The following is a 20,408-nucleotide window of genomic DNA, read 5'->3' on the forward strand; positions in this document are numbered from 1 at the left end:
GCGGTTATATGCGCACGCGCATCCTCGCCGCGCAAAGGGTGCGCTGAGATGCGTTGCTGCTAATTTTTTTGTTAAAAGGTGCTACATATTTAGAAGTGTATAAATTGAAGAAAAAATCCACAAATCTTTGAAATTATATTCGGTTAGATCATCGTACAAACAGCGTTAAATTCACGATAATAATGAATTAATTTCAAATTTTATTTTATTTTCAGTAAATTAATATTATTACCTAGTTATATGATTAATTAATAAGTACAATTATCACAAACTAGCCGTGTCCTATGGTTTTACCAGCTGACCAGCATTGCTCCGCTTCTGTTGGCCTTAACGTGATGATATTATAATTATAGCCTTCCTCGACAAATAAGCTATCTAACACCGAAATAATTTTTCAAATCGGACCAGTAGTTCCTGAGATTCAAACAAACAAACGTTCAAACAAACAAACAAACTCTTCAGCTTTATAATTTAAGTTTAGATGAGGGAATACTTAGAAAATAAAATAAAAATACTAACAACTAAGCAATAAGAAATATGAAATAAATGAACATGTAACGAACACCACTTTCTTGAAATATTTTAACCCGGCGTTTAAGAAACCTAAGTACGGAATTATTATCGTAAGCGAGACAGCATAACGAATAAAGTTACAACATTAGTCCTAAAACCACTAACTGAAACATTTCCTATTTTTTATCATTTCTATTATATAATAAAATTGCATAGCCACAGAAAGAATGCCTTAGACAATTTCAATGGTATTTTATAGTAAAAAATATGGATCAAATATTCTAAGTTTAATAATAAAGCCTTCCAAAATCAGAGATTTTTTTAGGAAGATAGAGTTTAAAAGGAAAAATAATCTCTATATTCATTAAATTAAACTTGTATTTACCTTAAAAAAGCTTTTCGGTAAAATGTTCAATTTAGCATGGTTTATTCGGTCACTTTTAAACTATCATTATGACTAGCTAATGAAATTGTACGTTTGAGATTTCTTAAATACCTCATTAGCTATTTATACCGTTAACAGTAATTAACTGCAAGAATTTTGTCCCATTAAAAGTATCAAAAATCAGCCAAATCATTTAATATTTTGTTATTAATAAACATATTATAATGTAGTAGAGTTGGTTATTAAATAATGACATAATGTGATATACATTGATACTGTGGATATATACGACTTGAGATTTACATTATTGTTAGTTTTAATTATAAATTTTATAGCATTTTATGCCTAGTAAATAATATATTTTTTTTTAGGAATAGAAAAGAATCATACATGAGGCGAGATTCGAACATGCATTTTTCGCAGACGTAAAAAATGGTCACTAATAATGATTGTTCATTAAAAGAACAGCCTCTATACAAATGATCGAGTACTGCCAAAAAGTGCAGCGTATGATACCTATCGGTGGGAACAGCGGGTCAAGCAACGGTTCGGAAACCAGTATTACAGTGAAGGTTTCAATTCCGTCCCTGAGATCTCATTACATTTATTTAATTTATGCTTATGTCGCTTATATTATAAATATCTTGCTTGCTTCTTAGAGGCATCTAAGCCAGTTTATGCTCCAGTTAAACTCGTATTATTACACAGCCCGTTATGGCTTGACATCTGGTGGAAAGACTGTCGGTAAACAACAAGAGCACTTGATAATTAACTAACCCTTACGGATACAGAATATAGTGTTATTGTACTTAAACATTGTAAGCTAGGTTACTTTAAACAGTGGCTACAGGATTCGGTATAAAATCGCATTATACTTTTTAATACAGAGTATTTACAGTCGTACAAATTACCAAATTATTTTCCTAATTTTAATCCCGTAGATCGCATGTCCTAAGAAGTTGAACAGGAGAAGTTATCTTTTCTGAAAATGAATACCTATCGCTACAGAACCTTAAAAGTTTTAACACAGAATTTGTATCACTTAAATTATGTAGGATATAAACAAAAACAAGTTACAGTGACCTACTATAAAATGTTTTCGAAGTTTATTTATTTTTATGCCCTGTGAAATAACGAGACATTCTATAGGTATTACTTAAAACAATGTTTAAATTTATCATCACACAAAATACCGCGCTAGAAAATCTTAGCTCTTATATTTTAAAACTCTCCCACTTCCGAGGGGATAACTTTACTCATTAAAACTCACTTAGTATTAAACAAAACTTTTGCATTACTACATTTTTGCTCGTAATTTGCGATAAACACAATTGTGAGCGATGTAAACCTGAATTTGTTTGTAAACAGTAAATTGTTTGCAATTACAGTACTTATGGTATAAAGAGATAGTAAAATTTTTACTAGATATACTTTAAAGAATTAAGCCGAATATAAAATTTATTAGAAAATTAATAAAATGAATGAAATACAATATTCTTTTACTTTCATTTTATATATGCGAAAGTGATTTTTTATGTTCTACTTTCACAATAAAATCTCCATTCGATTTCCATTAAATAGGAAATTATTTAGGGTATTTCAAATCTCCTAGAATTTAAATAGATATGAGTTATCATCTTTATCATCTTTACTATCGAATATTTGTAGGTTTCCTTCATCGCTATAAAAGGAAATGAAACATTAAAAACAAATTGTAAATCATTTAATATACCTACTTCACAAATTTTAATGGTACATAAGATGTGTCCAGTTTTATAACAAGTTTTTGTTATTTACATAAACATTTAAACAACAATACCGGTAAAAGGTATTTAAAATGATTAGCCATTTGAATTTATTACTGAACTCAAATCGCGTTATGTTTATTTCCTTTTAAAGAGGTAGCATCGTTCTGGTCATTTCCTTAAATGCATATAAACCGGTATCATATCTTTAAATGTCCTCATGATTTTTATTTTTCAATTTATTACTTGTGCCACAAAAATTTCTATCCTTACCAAGTTATTACAGCTATAGAATTTTCTAGTATGATTTCATATGCCTAAGTAAATAATTATATTACCAAATTATTAGTGTATGTAATTTATGTAGTTCACTACCACAATTCTGACGATTACAGCGACACCTCATAAGTCAAAATCTGTGCAGCGGTTTGGGCTGTAGAGCACGCCAAAGAAGTATACATTCATACATCTGTAAAACATAACTCTCCTTCTTTCCCAGTCGGGTATAAATAGAGCGTTTAAGAAAGGATAAAATAAAACAATACAAAATAAAAGAAGTTTATTTCATTTCTAAATTTTACACAATATGGAGTAGTAGGGCCCTCCTTGTAAGTCTAAGAGAAAATTTATGGCAGAAGGACCCGCTCTTCCTTAACTTAAAATAGGTTATCTACATGAAAAAAAAATAAACTGTTTATAACCAAATATAAAAAATAAAATATTAAAAAAGGTGTTGAGGACATACAGAAGAATTATTTCTATTCAAGATAGAAAAGATTACACACGCAGTTAAAAACTAAACCAATTCTTCTTCTATTCACTATTTGATAGCTCGACTCTCGGGGGAAATGTATAAAAATTCAAGTTAATGAGTTTTCAGCAGGGATTTTATAGCTTCAATTTATTTAAACAAAGACATAAATGTGTTTTATTATATTTTTAAAGATTGTCTAGTAATAAAGTGAAAAGAAATATAGAATTAAAGATTTTATTATATATTAGTCAACCTTATTTTGATATAAATTTACTGCCTTAAATATTTAATTTGTTCGAGATATATTAGCAGCACCTATCAGCTCAAAATTTCCTATATAATTTTTCACGTATGCCTACTTAGGTTAATTTTTGGTTAGTTAATTTAATTAGTTCTAATTCCTGTCTTTTATTTATATAACATTCAGGACTTCCTCGTTTTTTTAGTCACCCCAATAAAATAATTGTATCTACGATTGAGATGGTAAAATATAATATTTTATAATAAAATCATTACCTCTTCAGTTTGAACACTTGGATGTTACAACCAAATACAATAGACGATTAACATTTATCTAAACAACGAAGAATTTATAATCATCTGAATCTTGATCAATTTAATTGGTATTATAATTAACCCACTGACATAAAAGCAATCATGCAAGTATGATATTATATTAATTAACGCCTTAAATATAATATGATTGAAAATAAGTTGATAGGTTGGTATTGTATCTACTGTTATCCTTTACTCCTTAGCTTTTATATCCCTTGCCCATTTTCTTCTTCTTTTCTCTATGATATAAGCCAGAACAATAAATACTTTCATACATTGAAACATGACTTTTATTTGCGACATAATTGAAGTCACACTCCTTTGGATAACCGTCAGGAGTGCTTCCAAGAGGTCCTTTACAGGTAATAAGAACTATGTCTGACAAAGCCTCTTATCCCAGAGTTAACAATGATACTATATTTATTTTAACGTTGACATAAATACAACAATTTTCGATGGAATTAACGAATACACCTTTCTTCAATACTTTCTTTAATAGCAGCTTTCTGGTTGCAAAACACTTGAAACATGCATAAAATTGACCTTAATTGATTGAAAACACATTGTTTACAGTTACAGATATAGTATAAGAATTTTCATAAAATGACGTATGAAAAAAATACGCGCTCGTATAAATCAATATTTTAAAAGTGCATTTTTGAATGTAATAAAACTTTATTATCTACATATATCTAATAATATGTAAAGTTAGTCTCGCATTTGTAGAGTTAGTCTTAACGACCAGTCTTACTCTTACCGACAAAAGTATTATCATTATACTAAATCAAGATAAATTCAGACTAACATTTTAAATAAAAGCATTTTCTACAAACTAAATAAAGGACTTTAAACGCTTAGTGGGGTGTAGATTACTCAAACAGGCGCCCTTGGACAAAGTACCGACATTGTAGGCAAGCGTTTACAACAATGTCTATTCTCCCGGGATCAAATCTCGGATTTGTATTCATCCATGTAAAGGTACGATAAAAATAGCAGAATAAAATATATGTTTCCTTCCTTTCCCATTCATTTACAATCTCTATGTTGAATTGATAAACAAGTACCAATATCTTCACAAGATCTCCTCAGATGTTGTTTGCATAAATTATGCATATTGTTAGCGCTCTTATATATCGAATACAGGCTGCAACGGATCCCACAAACTTGAACCGAATAAACCTATATCAGAAATAGTAGGGTGACCATGGATTTTATTGTATGCTTGCTATCTGCATGCGGATTTGAAGTTTTCAATATTTATTTATAATATTATCTTATCTTGATATAGGTAGTTATTATTTAATTTAATAATAAATTAGGAATTACCATCTTCACAAATGAAACAAATATAATATGACTTGAGCCAGTAACGATTTTATCAATTCACTATATTTATATTAAATTTTAATAGATTTTTCCATTTTTCAGATAACATCATCGGGTACAGGAAGACAGAATAAGCTTAAATTCTTTGTAATAAAGATTTTACATAAATTTATGGGCCTTTTTATTTATCTTCTTTGCATGCAACTAATAATAATAAATCAAAATATCAAACAAAGAATAACTACGATATCATCATATAGTAGTTTATAGAAGATACTTTTATAACAGATATACCATTTAAATGCAACCATAACCTTTCCTAGTTCCTATTCAAAGATTCAATCAGTTAAATATAATACAAACATCCCGCTCAAAAATAAAAGCATAGTGTCCACACAGTATTTGGGCGCGAATATCGTGGGTGTATCTCAAGATGTCAAGCTAACGGAAGGAAGAGCGGCCGACATTGATCTCACGCGTGCCAGATACACGAATCGAATCATAATAAACACATCACAATGGATTTGAGGACAAACAACTGCATATTAGCATACGTGTACTTTGTGTATGCGCATTAAAAATTGATCTGGACGTGACGGAACAGATGGTGTTTGATTTTGTGAATGCGTTAGTTATTTATTTTGCGGAAACATTTTTGAGTCCCTAGCGGAAAAGTGCGTAAATATTGTAGGAATTTATTTCTGTCTGTTGGAGCTATTGTAGATACCAAACATTTTAATTAGTAGGTATTTGCTTTTTTTGTAAGATATTTTTTCTGGAATTGGTGATTTTGATAAAGTTATTCCTAATTATGATAAAGCTTTAATGTTCCATATGAATTAAGGCTGTTAAGATAAATGTACCTAATTGATGTACCTAATGATTATGAGATGTACCTAATGATTTCATATTATATAATATGTTTTTAGTTTTAACTCTTCGAAATAGCTCAAATAAACTTCAATTCAAAATAAACCAGTTTCACTGAACAAAAAGCGCACATGGACATTGTTGGAGACACTTTTTAAAAATGGGAAGGTTTTACTCGTACTTTACCGAAAAAAAATACAAATAAAAACTGTAAATGTTTTTATTTTGTTGGATGTAGGTATATGTGTGTACATATTATGATGTTGCTCACGATAAGGGAAACTATACGATTTAATATATTTGAATCAGCTCTTAAATAAAAGCGTGAAATTTCAAATTTTACCTTATCTAATTATAAAATATTTATCTAAAATAATTCTCAATACAATTATATCTTAATCTTATCTTATCTTATCTTATCTTATCTTATCTTATATATTATATAAATCTAGTGTCACAATGTTTGTCCTCAATGGACTCCTAAACCACTTATCCGATTATAATAAAATTCGCACACCATGTGCATTTCGATCCAACTTGAGAGATAGGTATCAGAGATAGGATAGTTTAAATCTCAAATCGTTTTAGAGAAAGCGGGCGAAGCCGCGGGCGGTAAGCTAGTATTATTATAGAAACTCAAATACTAGAAAAATAGAATGTTCACGTCAATGTATTATTTCGAATAGAGGTCGAATGTGCGCCCTTTTTACTTGAGTCAGTGCTTCTTATACTGTCACTCGATCAATCGAGATATCAACTTTTAAAAATGTATAACCCAGTAAATAAAAGGAAATTGGGCATAAAATCTCATATCATGTTTCGAAACTATAAGGCTAATGGGTTAATATTAAAAATGTTAATTTATTCCCATAGGTATATGAAAGTGTTTTTTTTTTTTTTGTTTATCACTACATAGTACCTATAAAAAAAAGTCGCTTTCTCTGTCCCTATGTCCCTATATCCCTATGTCTCTTTGTTTGTATGCTTAAATCTTTTAAACTACGCAACGGATTTTGATGCAGTTTTTTTAATAGATAGAGTGATTCAAGAGGAAGGTTTTAGTATATAATTTATAAGGTTTTAGACAAAACGGGCGAAGCCGCGGGCGGTAAGCTAGTAGAAATATAAAATAAACAAAATGCAGGTGTTTTTAATAACTACGTATTATTAACATACCCAATATGTTAATTCACATGTTATGTTCTAAAACATTGTTTTGAAATATTTATGTCATACTTTACTAGCAGTAGGTAATTTATTATGGTGGTATTAACATAGATAAAAAGTGTTCAAATGTTCACATTTCAATAAACATTTTTAAAATACTTGTATCATTGTACGTGAATAATAAAGTACCTATTCTAATGCATGTTGATTTTTTCCAAACGCCATGGAAAAAAAATTTATTTCTGCTACCTACGTGCAATGGGACAGAAAATCTGCTTTTGGTAATAATACTTAGCTAACTTAATATTACTTGGTCCATAAGGACTAATTCAGACTAATTGAATCGTTTGTATTGATGAATTAACGAATATAACATTTTCTTGTAAAATAGCTATTGTACGTACAGTTATTGTAAAATGTATCAATGAAGTCAATAAATACGATTTACACATGATGTAGAGCCAGACTTAAATTTTGCCAAAAATAAAAACGAACAAAATAACGCCCCTAACATTAACAAAAGTTAGAGTTTATAAAAAGAAGAGAACAACGTATCAGTATCAAACTTATTCTTATACAATTAATTTTTGGTTGTTCTCATACCAATCTAACGTATTTAGAGTTATTTTAATAGTTATTATTATTATTTAGTTATCTTAATTTTTTTAATTTTTTATTTTTATTTTAATAGTTATAAGTTACGAACCGATGTGCCTCAAATCGCTTCTCCACTAATAACAAAAGGTTTCCATTATTATATTTATACAAACAATAAATTAAATCGAGGATTTATTGACAATCTACAAAATGTTATAGCGTGTCGCTGCGGGCCGAATTCTTCGCGAGCTAAAGATCTCTAAGCAAATGTTAGGATTCATTAGATCCAGCTAGGTACTATTTGTAATGCCAACTGTATACAACGAAGATTAACAATACAACTGAATCCAAAAGTCAAGGTGTTTCGTGTTACGACTTATATCATAGTGTTGGCATAACGTAGGTACCTACTGTTTATAGGAATCAATGGAAATTGAACATCTTATTAATACATATAATGAGCATAATAACATTAGCGATTTACTGAACAGTGAACAATTCTTGTAGATTTGTTCTTCGTTGATTATTTTATGTACACATGAGCTTATCTTGATAATGAAACGGTCATAAACTAGACTATTACATTTTTTATATTTTCCTTTGTAATTAAATGTTGAATTTGATTCCTTATAATATAATTTATTACCTTACTTGATCAAGTTTAACTGGCTGAACGGATAGGGATAAATTTTGACATACATACTTAGAATTTTTGAAATCGAATCAGCAGCTCCTGTGATTAGTGGGTACAAACAAACGAACAAACTCTTCAGCTTTATAATATAGTATGAAATAATAGTAACTAGTATATATAGGTATGGTATAATTTTATATCAAGTTTAGGTATATTGATTCTTACAACGTGCTAAAGATGTTGTCTGTGCAGATTTATCATATGCTTTTGAAATTACTTTATTATTTTGCAGGTTAACAAAATAACGAATAAATTCAAATGGGACTTTGATAGCAATAAAAAAAACAACCTTTATTTCATATATCTTTTATTTTTCCAATACAATATTACATTATAAAACAAATCTTTGTTTTCATAAGGATAGAATACGTACATAATTGACTATGTATTAATGATATAAGAACAGTCCATGAGATAGGCAGAAAAGGGTAGATAAATCATTTCTGTGGCTTAAGAAAAGCCTTAAGTATGAAAAGTCAAAGGACTATAGAAATGTAGTTTTGGTAATCTACAGTTACGAAATAATAATTTATTGTCTATCATACAGTACGTTACAATAGAGGTATATTAAGATCTTGAATTGAAACAAATATGAAAGGAAGTAAGGTAATAATTACAAAATAGCATTACCAAAACTACACTACAAAATTTTCAAGAAGAATACAAAACATAGAAACAAAAACATTTATCTCAAGTCAAACTAACCTTACAAGATTTATTAAGAAATTAGGGAAAACTTAATCTAGTTAATATATTATCCACTATGAAGATAAGCAATGTTGTATACATTTACATTATATAATATTACCATTTCAGCATTAACATAGATTAAGATTAGACAAGTATAGGTTTAATATATTAACATACGATAGGGTTAAGTCATAAGTATTTTAAAGCTTTATTTTATAGGCTGATAGTACCGGGCCTACTAGTACGAGATCCCACTGCAGAATTACTTCGTTCATGGTTTTTTTTTCTTTTTGATGAAACCAAAAATTTTAAATTGCGGCCAAATTTTGACTGGAAATCTAGCCGATATATATTCTCCTAATTATAAATATACATAAAATTTTGGTTTCATCAAAAATACTGTGAACGAAGTAATCTTGCAGTGGGATCTTAGACTATACTATTCTACGTTCAATATATATATGAAGAAGTATATATACGATATATATTTATATCACAAGGATTACCAATTCGTTGCTTCTATACACGAAGCTGTTAGAAAAACAAGCTTGATATATTTATTTATTCATAAGAAGTTAATAATCTCTACAATTGACGAACTATGTGCAATATAAGTAAATTTACAAATAATATGGTTAAAACATGGCATACGAATTGTGATCATCGTTTCATTAAGGGAAAATTAATACCTAGTAATTACATAGAAAAAATTGAGACAATCTACAATAAAAGGATTAACATCGAATTTTGTACATTCACTTCAATTGGAAAACAATCACGTCACCTTAAAAATAAATTAAATAAAAATGTATAACATTTATTTAACGAATAATACTAAAACGCATTTGAATTCGTTCGAACACAACAGATAAAACAACGAACAAATGAGGAATAACTATATTCACACGTTAACTTAACTTAATTTATTTACTGTTGTAGGTACAAAAAAATAAGTGCACTATCTAAGGTCTAATTTATTAATTAACATGGCATCGTTTTGTATAAGTAGGCATACTAGGTCATTATACGATTATACGTGAAAAAAGGCCGTTGACAGAAGACATTAATAAAAAAATAATTGATTTAGGTACAGGAACAGCAAACTAATAACGTACACATTTTAAAGGGAATGTTTTATTTGAGCCAATATTAAATACTCAATTCCTAAAAAGCATCACCTAAGTATAAGATACAAATAATATGGTATTCGTTTGATATGTACTATACACAAACATTACGAACCTAATTTAATCACCCATACAACATAATTTAAGATTTCGTTAATCTTTGTTTAATCAGTGTTGTGATGATGTGATACCGTTTTTTGTAAAATAACGTATGAAATGTACTGATCTTTAAATTATATAGGTTAAATACTTAATTTACAAATTGAATAATATATACCTTACATTGAAAACAGTTACTTTTAGCTCTTTGATATATAATTTTATCAGTTACAGAATATAATGTTAAACGTTACATTCTTAGATTTTATTATTATATGTATTCTACAATGAAGATAAGCCTCATCATTTTTAAAAAGGTTCACAATAACGCCTTTGCATTTGGGGTCTTCTATAATTGGTCATGTTATTTTTTATATTTACCTGTATCTAGTTACGAATATCCATATAAGCATAACAACGTCAATATTTTTAACTAATGCAACATCGAGTTCCAATACCAATAGCTAACAATATCAAATATTTAGCTAAAGATAACATTAAAATATGGCAAAAGCTGTTTAGTCATGTACATTGGGGCTTTGTTTAGGCAAGACAATTTCTTTTTTTAAAAGCAATACATTTATTTACGAAAAAAAGTTCTCTCTTTGTTGATAAATTGGCAATTCAACGTCCGGCGACAGGTCGGAATCCTCCGCGTTATTCTGAAGAGGCAGCTCTTCCAATGCTTTCACTGTCAAATGATAAACGGAGTTAAAATAAATCTAGATACGAAGCACAGACAAAAAAAGAGCGTGTGTGCCGAGCACACGTGTCAGAAGTGAAACTTCTTTAGCAAGATTCAAAGATACCAAAACCGTCACCTTACTCCATAATGACGGTATTGCCATGACCTTAAAATTGTGCTCTCAACGCGCCTAAAGAAGTTTCACTAAAAAAAAAAAACGCAACAAACAAAAAAAACTACTCACAACAAAATGCACAAACGAAACCATGCTGCGACGAAGATTCTCGAAGGACCGTCCGTATTGCCAATTTAGTGCTTAGCTATATTATATGGGTAGTGCTAAATTGCTAAATGTTTCAGTTCGCTGTGGACGGCCCTTGCTCTGTGTTGGTTCCTGTTGGGTGACACCAAGCCAATTGTTACATGCGGATTGCGGACACACGTGATCGTTAGTCACTGGTTTTATAAGAATTTGCATAACGCAAGACTTAAAATGATACCTTTTGGGATAAATAATGAAAAAACTATAGGGGTAATATTCTAGTTTTGGTAAGTTGGATCTTCTAGCAAATTATTAGAAGAGCTCAGTGGAAATAACGAAAAGAACTGAACTAAAATTATTAATTAAATTAATAATATTATGTTGCACACTACTACAATAATTATATTTAACTCGAGCAGAAAACTAATGCTTAAGCTTTAGTTTTTATATCTAAAGATTTAGTGTAAGTAATTTGATAGTTCTCTAGCTCCGTGAGATTATAATATGTAATTTGGTATCATTTTAATCATTCGAAACTATACATTTTTAATGCAACATCACATCAACTTTAATTTTAAAATTTACAAAGACAGGTTCAAATACAAGTTAAATTATTGCTTTAAATAACGTCTTAATTTTTTTTTTGGTATACTTACCTGTCTTCATAAAAAGAATCAAAACATGCGTTCATGCGTATGCTAATTCTTATAATAGCAAATAACAAAAGTGCAAAATAAAATAACAATATAAAGTTACATCAAAACGCTGCTAAAGTGAAATTACCGATTACGTAGCAAACAAGAGTTAATAAAACACTTATATGCATTAAATTGTTTTTCCAGTTCAAGAAATTATTAGAAATCAGTAATAATAAATATATAAACAATTTAATACATCAAACAACAGATATCATTCAAAAAATCAAAATTATCTTAATCGTCCAAGAGAGCCTTACAAAAAAAAGACTAATATTTTAAGTCATCATTATTCTGAAGAGGCAGCTCTTCCAACGTTAAGTCATTAGGTCATTTCCAATTATACTATAGAAAATATAAACATTTTCTAGCTAAAAAGCTTAGGTAAATATCCAAAAGTTAACTATTTTATTGATAATAGAGAAGCGCTCGACCACAGTCTCGTCTGATATTAAGCTAATTTGGTCTAAAAACGCGCTTCCCTCTATATTTTAGGGAAAAGTGACCTTTCTCATATCCAGAAAAAGATTTTTTTACATTAATATAAATTTTTCAGCTGTCAAAAACGACACTCCATCCCAAACTTACCAGCTATAATTTTGCTCATCTCCGTGACCTGCTTGGCGAGAATCTGATTCATCTGAAGCAAATGCTCCCGTTGCCGTTTCTCGCCGTCCGGGCTCTAACAGGCACATGTATATAGCACGTTATGTACAGCCAACATTCGAAGCTGCTACAAGCTTTGTGCTTGCAGATGATTTTTTACTAATTTTTGTGGTTTTTAGTGTCAAAAATGTACAATTTTTCTTGAATTTAGTGTCAAAAATGTACAATTTTTTCTTGAATTTAGTGTCAAAAGTGGGATATTAATAGATATATATATATAACATCAATTCTTTTATAGGGTTTTTTTCTACTTGAAATACTAGGATTAACATACCTACGTTTTACATATTTGTGATGATATAGATGTAAAAAATATTAGAAAAGATGGAGATCAAACTGATGCAATTAACAATTTAAGTTTACATTAGAAATGCAAAAGTACGTTTATGAAGGAAAGTGAAAGAGGGTAATTGATGGTAAAAAAGAATATCAGAAATTGTGATAAAGAGGATCAAAATAGATAGATCAAAGATGGTCAATTTGATGATAAATACAATGTAAAAGAGAATGATGATATCTAAGTAAGAAATTGTATTAATTCAGGTATTATAAAAGGACAGTTTTTATAATAGTAGTAGTATCTTAATAGTGAATTCAAACTACTCAATGATCATCTGCAAGCACATTTACAATACATTTGGATAACATAGAAGTATACTTTATGATAATAATGAGAATGATAATGAAACATGCAATACATTCATATATGATAAAGCAGAACAAGACAGGATGCAAGACTACATTTATTTAGTAAAGTGAAAATGAATTTAAAGATACGATTAGATAAGAAGAGAACAATACACGAGTATTTAATGATATTATGGAATATGAGATGACAAACGTAAGGCTAAAAAAATTCTTTTATAATTATATTCCAATGAATAATTAATCCTTACGCCTTTGATAATTTGTTTTTGCTGATAATGGTTAAATTTATTTTTTCCGAGTGAGTTAGTATTGGAAACTAAATTTATTTGACATGTTAGGTTGATTGGTTTTAAAGTACCTTGTTGCTTGCGTCTCCTGAAGAGCTTGTAAGCATCTTCTTGATAGATTCAACTTTTTCTTGCCTCTTCTGTTGTTCTTCAGGAGATAGTTCCGGAGGCTGTAAATAAAGAAAATTAAAAATAAATAACTATATATAGTTGAATTTGACCAACAGTTTATTGCTAAATAATTGCGAAATACGTCGTTGTAAAAAATAAACAATATAAATGTAATTAAGTAATTCAGTCACTCAATGCAATAAAATAATCTGACCCGTAAATATGAACTCAATAATGTTTGAACCTTTGGATTTCTAAATGAGGCTATTTTTAGAATCAAGCTGCTGGTGGCGAAGCGAGCGGAGCGGACGCCGTCAGAGTGTACTCCGCAGTGATCGCGATGCTTGTCTTGCGTCAGCACTGATAAGTATCAGCATATAATATGATCAACCGGCTTGTGTATAAACTCACCTTCTCAGGAATGTACCTCTCCGGGATGACGATCTTCTGCGATGCAGCTTGTCGATCGGACTCCATCCAAGCATAACTGGGCTCGCTGGGTAGGGCTGAACGCCCCACGTTTTGCGCAGAGTCACGTAATGTCCGCTCCATGTGGACGAGTGTACTCTCTCGGGTACTTGCTTTTTGCACAATTATATAACGCTCTCATGTCTCAACCGCCTCCTCGGTACAGTGGTTGACGCGTGAACGTAACACCAAGGGGTCCTGGGTTCAATCCCCGGTGAAGGCGAAGAAACAAAATGTCTCGGTCTGGTAGGACACAGAAGGCTGATCACCTACTTGTCCCTAAAAGAAAATCGATCAGTATCTCAGGTACTAACCTTCTCAGGTATGTACCGCTCCGGGATGACGATCTTCTGCGGAGCCGCGAGTAACTGGTCGATGGAGTCGGGTTTGTTGGGCAGCGCTGAGCGAACTACGTCGGGTGCTGCGCCGCGTAATGCCCGCTCCATGTCCGCGTCGTCCACAGAACGACCCATTGCCTGGTAATAATACATATTATTGTATATAATATATATTATTATACATATAATAAATGATAACACTTTGTGCACACAAAAACAACTATTTACAAAAACACTTTGTAACTAATGTACAATTTGGCGAATACACAAATCGTTTGTTTTCAACACTGTGAAACACTGTTTGAAACAATCATCCCTCTACAGTTCCTGCGAAACTGTAATATGTGATAAAGTTGCAATCCGTCACAAATTTGTACAATTTTGCGCATTGTTTTCGATAGACTGTAATGCGAATACATCACAATTAGGTATTATGCCAAAATTTTAATTTCACGAAACGACCGTCAGGTGCTGAATGAAACCCATCCTAATGATTTCATTTTTTAATGTTGGTACTTTAAATGTTGAATTATAATAAAAAGTTATCTGAAGTAAAGTGATGAGCATCCGCCATACGTACCCGCAGGCCACAACTCCAATAGCATCTACGAGTCTTGCAACACAATCCTACAAAAATAACTAAAGCTTAAAAAAATACTGTTTTTAACTTACATCATGTTTGTAACTATCCTTTGGCAATTCGTTCAAAGTTTTAGCACTCAAATGATGCGGTGCCGTATAGTGCCTCCTCTTTTCCCTTGGAACTTGACGTCTATGGAGAGAACCATTTTTCTGCGTATCCGACATTTCTGTAATTATCTGTTTGGCAGCTTCGCTTTTAAATATCGGTGACAATTCTATATTAGACCTCGTCAAACTCATTACGCTACTGGTCTTCGAAATGGGGTCATTTGTTAATGTTCTAGCACTGTCTGTAGGGCTATTCAAATATTGGTTGGATAGTGACATTCTGTCGTATCCAGATCTATCGTAGCTTTTAGTGTAGCTGCTCATAGAAATGTCTCGGGAGAAATCATAGTTGGATAAGGATGGGCTGGATGGGTATTTAGGACTTAATTCCATGTTCTTCTCGAATCTTAGGTAAGGTGCTTCTGTATTTTGCTTCGCGTAGTATTCTTCAAATTTGTTATAATCTGTTCTTGGTAGAGATGACGCCCGGTAGTTATTCAAGGGTTGAACTAATTCTTCTTCTAGGAACTGATCGATATTGGCCGTGATGTTAGATGACCAGTCGTTCATTGGTTGGAGAGAACGTTCTCTATCTCTTTGACGTCGTTCGCTTTCCCGTTTTACGATGCGTACCGTTTTTATTTCTTGTTTCTCTACGTTGGATAGGTTACCTGAAAATATAGATTTTTAATAATTAGCATAGACCTAAAACTAGATATATATGCTACATGTAGTACACACACGTTTTTATTCTTAATTGTATCAGAAATGTAGGCTAGAATTAATATTCTAAATAAATATAGGTTGTAATCCGAGATCAAATTTAAGGATCATTTTTGCTCAAAATTAAAACATACTGGACGACATTATGCCATTATTGTGACCTATAAATTTAGTGGGTCAAAATCGAGTCAAATACAGGTGAAGCTAATAAAACCGGGTTAAAAATCACTAAAACGTACCGAAAGCGGAATGCTGCATATCTTCACTAGTCATTGGTGACGTCACGTCCCCTGGTCCCCTAGTGTCCACATACAACGGCTCCACATTACTTTGCCCGTAATGCCCTGGAGGCAAGATCTGACTCTCGTAGTCGTAATCTTGGCCATGGTCGATTGTATGCCCGGTATCTAGGTTCGTTTCTTGCCAGTACGAGGTGGGACGATTTTTGCCTAAAAGTAAATTACCTATGCTATTATTTTTTATAATTAAGTTAAATAGATAAATCGATTACAAAATGGTGGGTACTTGCTAGCAATTAATATAATATAATAGAAACATTTGGGATTCCGATTAGTTTATTTTTGCAGAATTAATCCTATTCATACACGAAAAATGGTGAGGATAAAAATATGAGGTCGATTCTTTTTAATTTCAATGCAGAACACAACATTTTCTATAAGCATTTGAATTTGAATACAAAAAGTTTCTTTAAATATTATCTAAAATTAATAATATTTTCAATGTATACCTGGCATGGCATTATGCGTAGTTTGCAACGCTTGAGACTGCTGTGTGAGATGTCGCACCGCTCGGCTCAGTTCTTGGCGCTGACGCTGCAACGCTGTCACTAGTTGTTGGACTCGTGTCACTTCTGTGAAATAAGTATTTTTTGTTAATCAAATACAAATTATGAAGATAATGTATACAAACATATTATATTTTTTTTTTGTGGTAAAATTATTCAAACAAAAATTATTTTTAACGGAAGACTGACTTCTTAATCATGATCAATACGGTCAATATTATCGGTAGCAAATGCTCGCCTAGCGTGCAACGCTCGACGCAGCTGTTATTTTACTACAAAATTACGAAGTAAGAAAAGGTTTCACTTCTATTCAGGATCGAAATGAATGACTAGCTGTGCCCCGTGGGTATTACCCGCACTGCTCCGCTCCTATTAGTCTTAGCGTGATGATAATAATTAGCCTATAGCCTTCCTCGATAAATGGGCTATCTAACACCGAAATAATTTTTCAAATCGGTCCAGTAGGATTAGCGCGTTCAAACAAACAAACTCTTCAGCTTTATAATATTAAGTTTAGATTACTCTTTTTTATATATTTCCATACAATGAACTTACCATCTTCAAGCATAGCGGTTGGAGCGGTGTGCGGGTTGGGTTGCTATAGGGAATTATTATTAAGTTTTTTTTTTTCTCGTATTTTTCATACAAATAACTTACCATCTTCAAGATAGTAGTCGAAGTGAGTTCAGTTGCGGTCCCTATGACTTATTTTTGTTAACCTTTTTTTATATTTTTTTGTAATTTTCAGCAGTTCCTGTGGCTTTACCTTGTTCTTTTTTATATACAATGAACTTACCATCCTCTAGCATAGCAGTGGGAGCGGTGTGTGGGCTGGGTTGCGGTGCTGACCGGCGGGCGCGCAACGCTCGACGCAACTGCTGTAACTCGCGCTCCAGACGAGCGTTCTCCGCTACCGTTTGTTCTAGTTTCTGTTCGACAATTAATTTGTTTTTTATGAGAATAATAATGTGTTTTAGTTCTCTAATCGATGATATCATATATTTTTATTCATTTCCACGTAAACACTCACACAAACACACTCACACTCAAGTACACACACACACACACACTCGCTATTACTCGCGTTATAAAGCTGGCACTGTGTCTTATGGAGTGAAAAGCGTCGATCGCCTATAGCACAGGTCTAGTACCACATCTAGTACCTATGTAGTTTAGTCGATTGCCGTGTCTCTTTATATGTAAACTTTTTATAATGTGGGTCTAAATAAATATTTTTTCATTTTCATTTCCTGTTTTAGTGGCTCCACTCAAAAGAAGAAAGGATTGTGTCAAAAGAAAAGTCTCGAAGAAAGTTAATCATCGTAACATTTAATCGGGATATCTTGTCAATTATGCAAGTATAGATATAATCGATGCCTAATAAAGCTTATTCTGCAAAATAAATTACATCTTGTACCTATTATATTATTATACATTTATAACGATTTTAATTTTTGTTCATATTATATTACAACTATGCAGAAAATAGCTCAAGGTAAATAGGGATATTTGATGTTGAATAAAAACGATAGCAATACAAATTACGATTACTAGTAAGTACTATAAAGTTATAGTCGAGCCAATTTAATAGGCAACATTTGACGTCTATATCAATTTTATCTTAGAAGAGAGGTAACCTGCTTAAAAACATCGATTAAAGTGAATTAATCGATAAGGATTTGAAACATTTGTCAATCGAATTTATTATTTTATGATGATTTTTATTCACAAGTAATCAATGCATTCGATTCTAGATGTCAGATTTCGATTTTTAGAGTAACGTCTCTGGTATTTAAAAAGAAAAAAGGTTTATTGACACAAAATTGTAGCGACGTCAGTTCTTCAATTCAGAAATTGTTCATTATGTTTAGAATGGTTTATCAGTAAAATGAAATCTTAAAATTACTTGTATCGGTCATTATTATTATAAATATGTAGTCGTAATTGAAAAAAGTTAAGCAAATGTGCAGTTCTAACAAAACGAAATATCATGTTATTATATGTCGTCGTTACTAGGTTACGTTGTTGAATTTTGTTGAACTGTCAAATGTTGCCTATTAAAATGGCTCTACTATAGTCTTATTAATCTTACTTTGAGTTTATCTTAACATAAATTGTTATTTGTTAGTCACAATTATTTTCACAATAGAAACAGGTCTTTAATCAACTCTATAATAAATTAAATTCCAAAATGTGAACTAAGTATTTACAGAAACAACTACTTGGCATGCAAGGAAACACAAAATTGAACAAATTCCATGCCGTATAAATTACAGACTTATCTACAACAAAAATTCTCATTCACCCAAAATATAAACCAATTAAGTATTTATAATAAAAATAATAAGTGCATGTATAGATGAAAACCTTATAAACCTTAGAATTGTGCGCCAACATTGCATGGACTCGTGCCAACTCGGCTTCTAAACCTCCTCCGGGAAGACTCATGTCGTCCATATTTACGGTGTCTAGTTTGTGACGAACACCTGTTATAAAGAAAACATTACACTCTTTAAATAACACAAATCTACTTATATATTTAATTGCAAAATACAAATTAAGCAAGTACAAAGAAGTGAACAAGAAGAACTGTTGTTCTCCAAACACACAAAAGTGAATATGCTACCTACCACCTAAAATATTTTCTGCCAAAGACACATTACAAAAATCAGGTATCTATAGTTAAAAATAAATTTTGACGACAAATTTTTCTACTGCAACAAAATAATTACCTGTAAGCAATGAATCAATAGCATCTTTATCGGTTTTCAATCCTTGAAGGATGGAAGCCTCGTCAGCTAACTCCTGCTCCAGAGCCCAAAGTTCCGCCACACGGACTCTGGCCGCTTCAGTTTCTAAAGGTTTACCTGCAGCTGCACTTTCCAACCACCTACAATAAAATATTTATAACTATTATAGAACTGTATTTAAATATAGAAAAGTTTAAAATCAATGTTTTTTTTGTTATTTTGAGCAAAAATTTGTTGGCCGATAGGTCGTCTAATTTAAGGTAAACAGAACCCTCCTGAAAACATTTTTAAAAACTTAACGTTCATGCAAAGGGATTGCCAGTTTTAAGGATAAGTAATAAGAAAAATACGGATAAGAAAGGAAACGACCACGTAGAAGGATATGAAAAGGAGTAAAGAAGAAAGAAGAGTTGAAGAAAAGGACTAGTAACGGTGAAGCAAAAATTACAGATAAATTAGAAAATGTTCCTTAAGACGTACCGTTGTTGCTCCATAGCGTGTTCAGCAAGCACCTTTTGCCTGAGTCGTTGATTGCGTTCTAACCTTTCAATGGTGGATCCCGGTCTATTGTACAAAGATCCCAGTTTCACCATATTATCCACCAGCTGCACTAAAGGTTTACTCTTAGCATATTGCTGTTCTAACTCCATCAATTGCATCTTTAACTGTTCTAGACGACGTAAGCTCTCCTCCCGTTCTATAGCTTTTAATGAACTGAGACATTCCTATGAAAAGATATTGGATTAGCTTTTGATAAC

General features: G+C 31.4%; 1 protein-coding gene across 3 annotated transcripts in view; it reads right to left on the minus strand.

Annotated features, from left to right (window-relative positions):
* Positions 1-8,896: 8,896 nt before the first annotated feature.
* Positions 8,897-20,408, minus strand: part of LOC123701080 — a 35,511-nt gene continuing 23,999 nt past the window's right edge. The window contains exons 12-23 of one of the 3 annotated variants that reach the window (XR_006752673.1): positions 20,131-20,375; positions 19,633-19,790; positions 19,268-19,386; positions 17,697-17,829; positions 16,844-16,966; positions 16,335-16,544; positions 15,355-16,043; positions 14,659-14,820; positions 13,837-13,935; positions 12,753-12,846; positions 11,452-11,601; positions 11,084-11,213 (exon numbers count right to left, since the gene is read on the minus strand). Coding sequence is in view for 2 of the 3 variants with exons in the window: in XM_045648503.1 (XP_045504459.1) it covers positions 11,107-11,213; positions 12,753-12,846; positions 13,837-13,935; positions 14,659-14,820; positions 15,355-16,043; positions 16,335-16,544; positions 16,844-16,966; positions 17,697-17,829; positions 19,268-19,386; positions 19,633-19,790; positions 20,131-20,375 (2,139 nt within the window). In the remaining variant the exon portion in view is untranslated. Of the gene's footprint in view, positions 11,214-11,451; positions 11,602-12,752; positions 12,847-13,836; positions 13,936-14,658; positions 14,821-15,354; positions 16,044-16,334; positions 16,545-16,843; positions 16,967-17,696; positions 17,830-19,267; positions 19,387-19,632; positions 19,791-20,130; positions 20,376-20,408 lie in introns of all 3 variants that reach the window. The other 2 variants (XM_045648504.1, XM_045648503.1) reach the window with 2 other exon arrangements.

This window comes from Colias croceus, chromosome 20 (assembly GCF_905220415.1).
Source record: "Colias croceus chromosome 20, ilColCroc2.1".
NCBI lineage: Eukaryota > Metazoa > Arthropoda > Insecta > Lepidoptera > Pieridae > Colias > Colias croceus.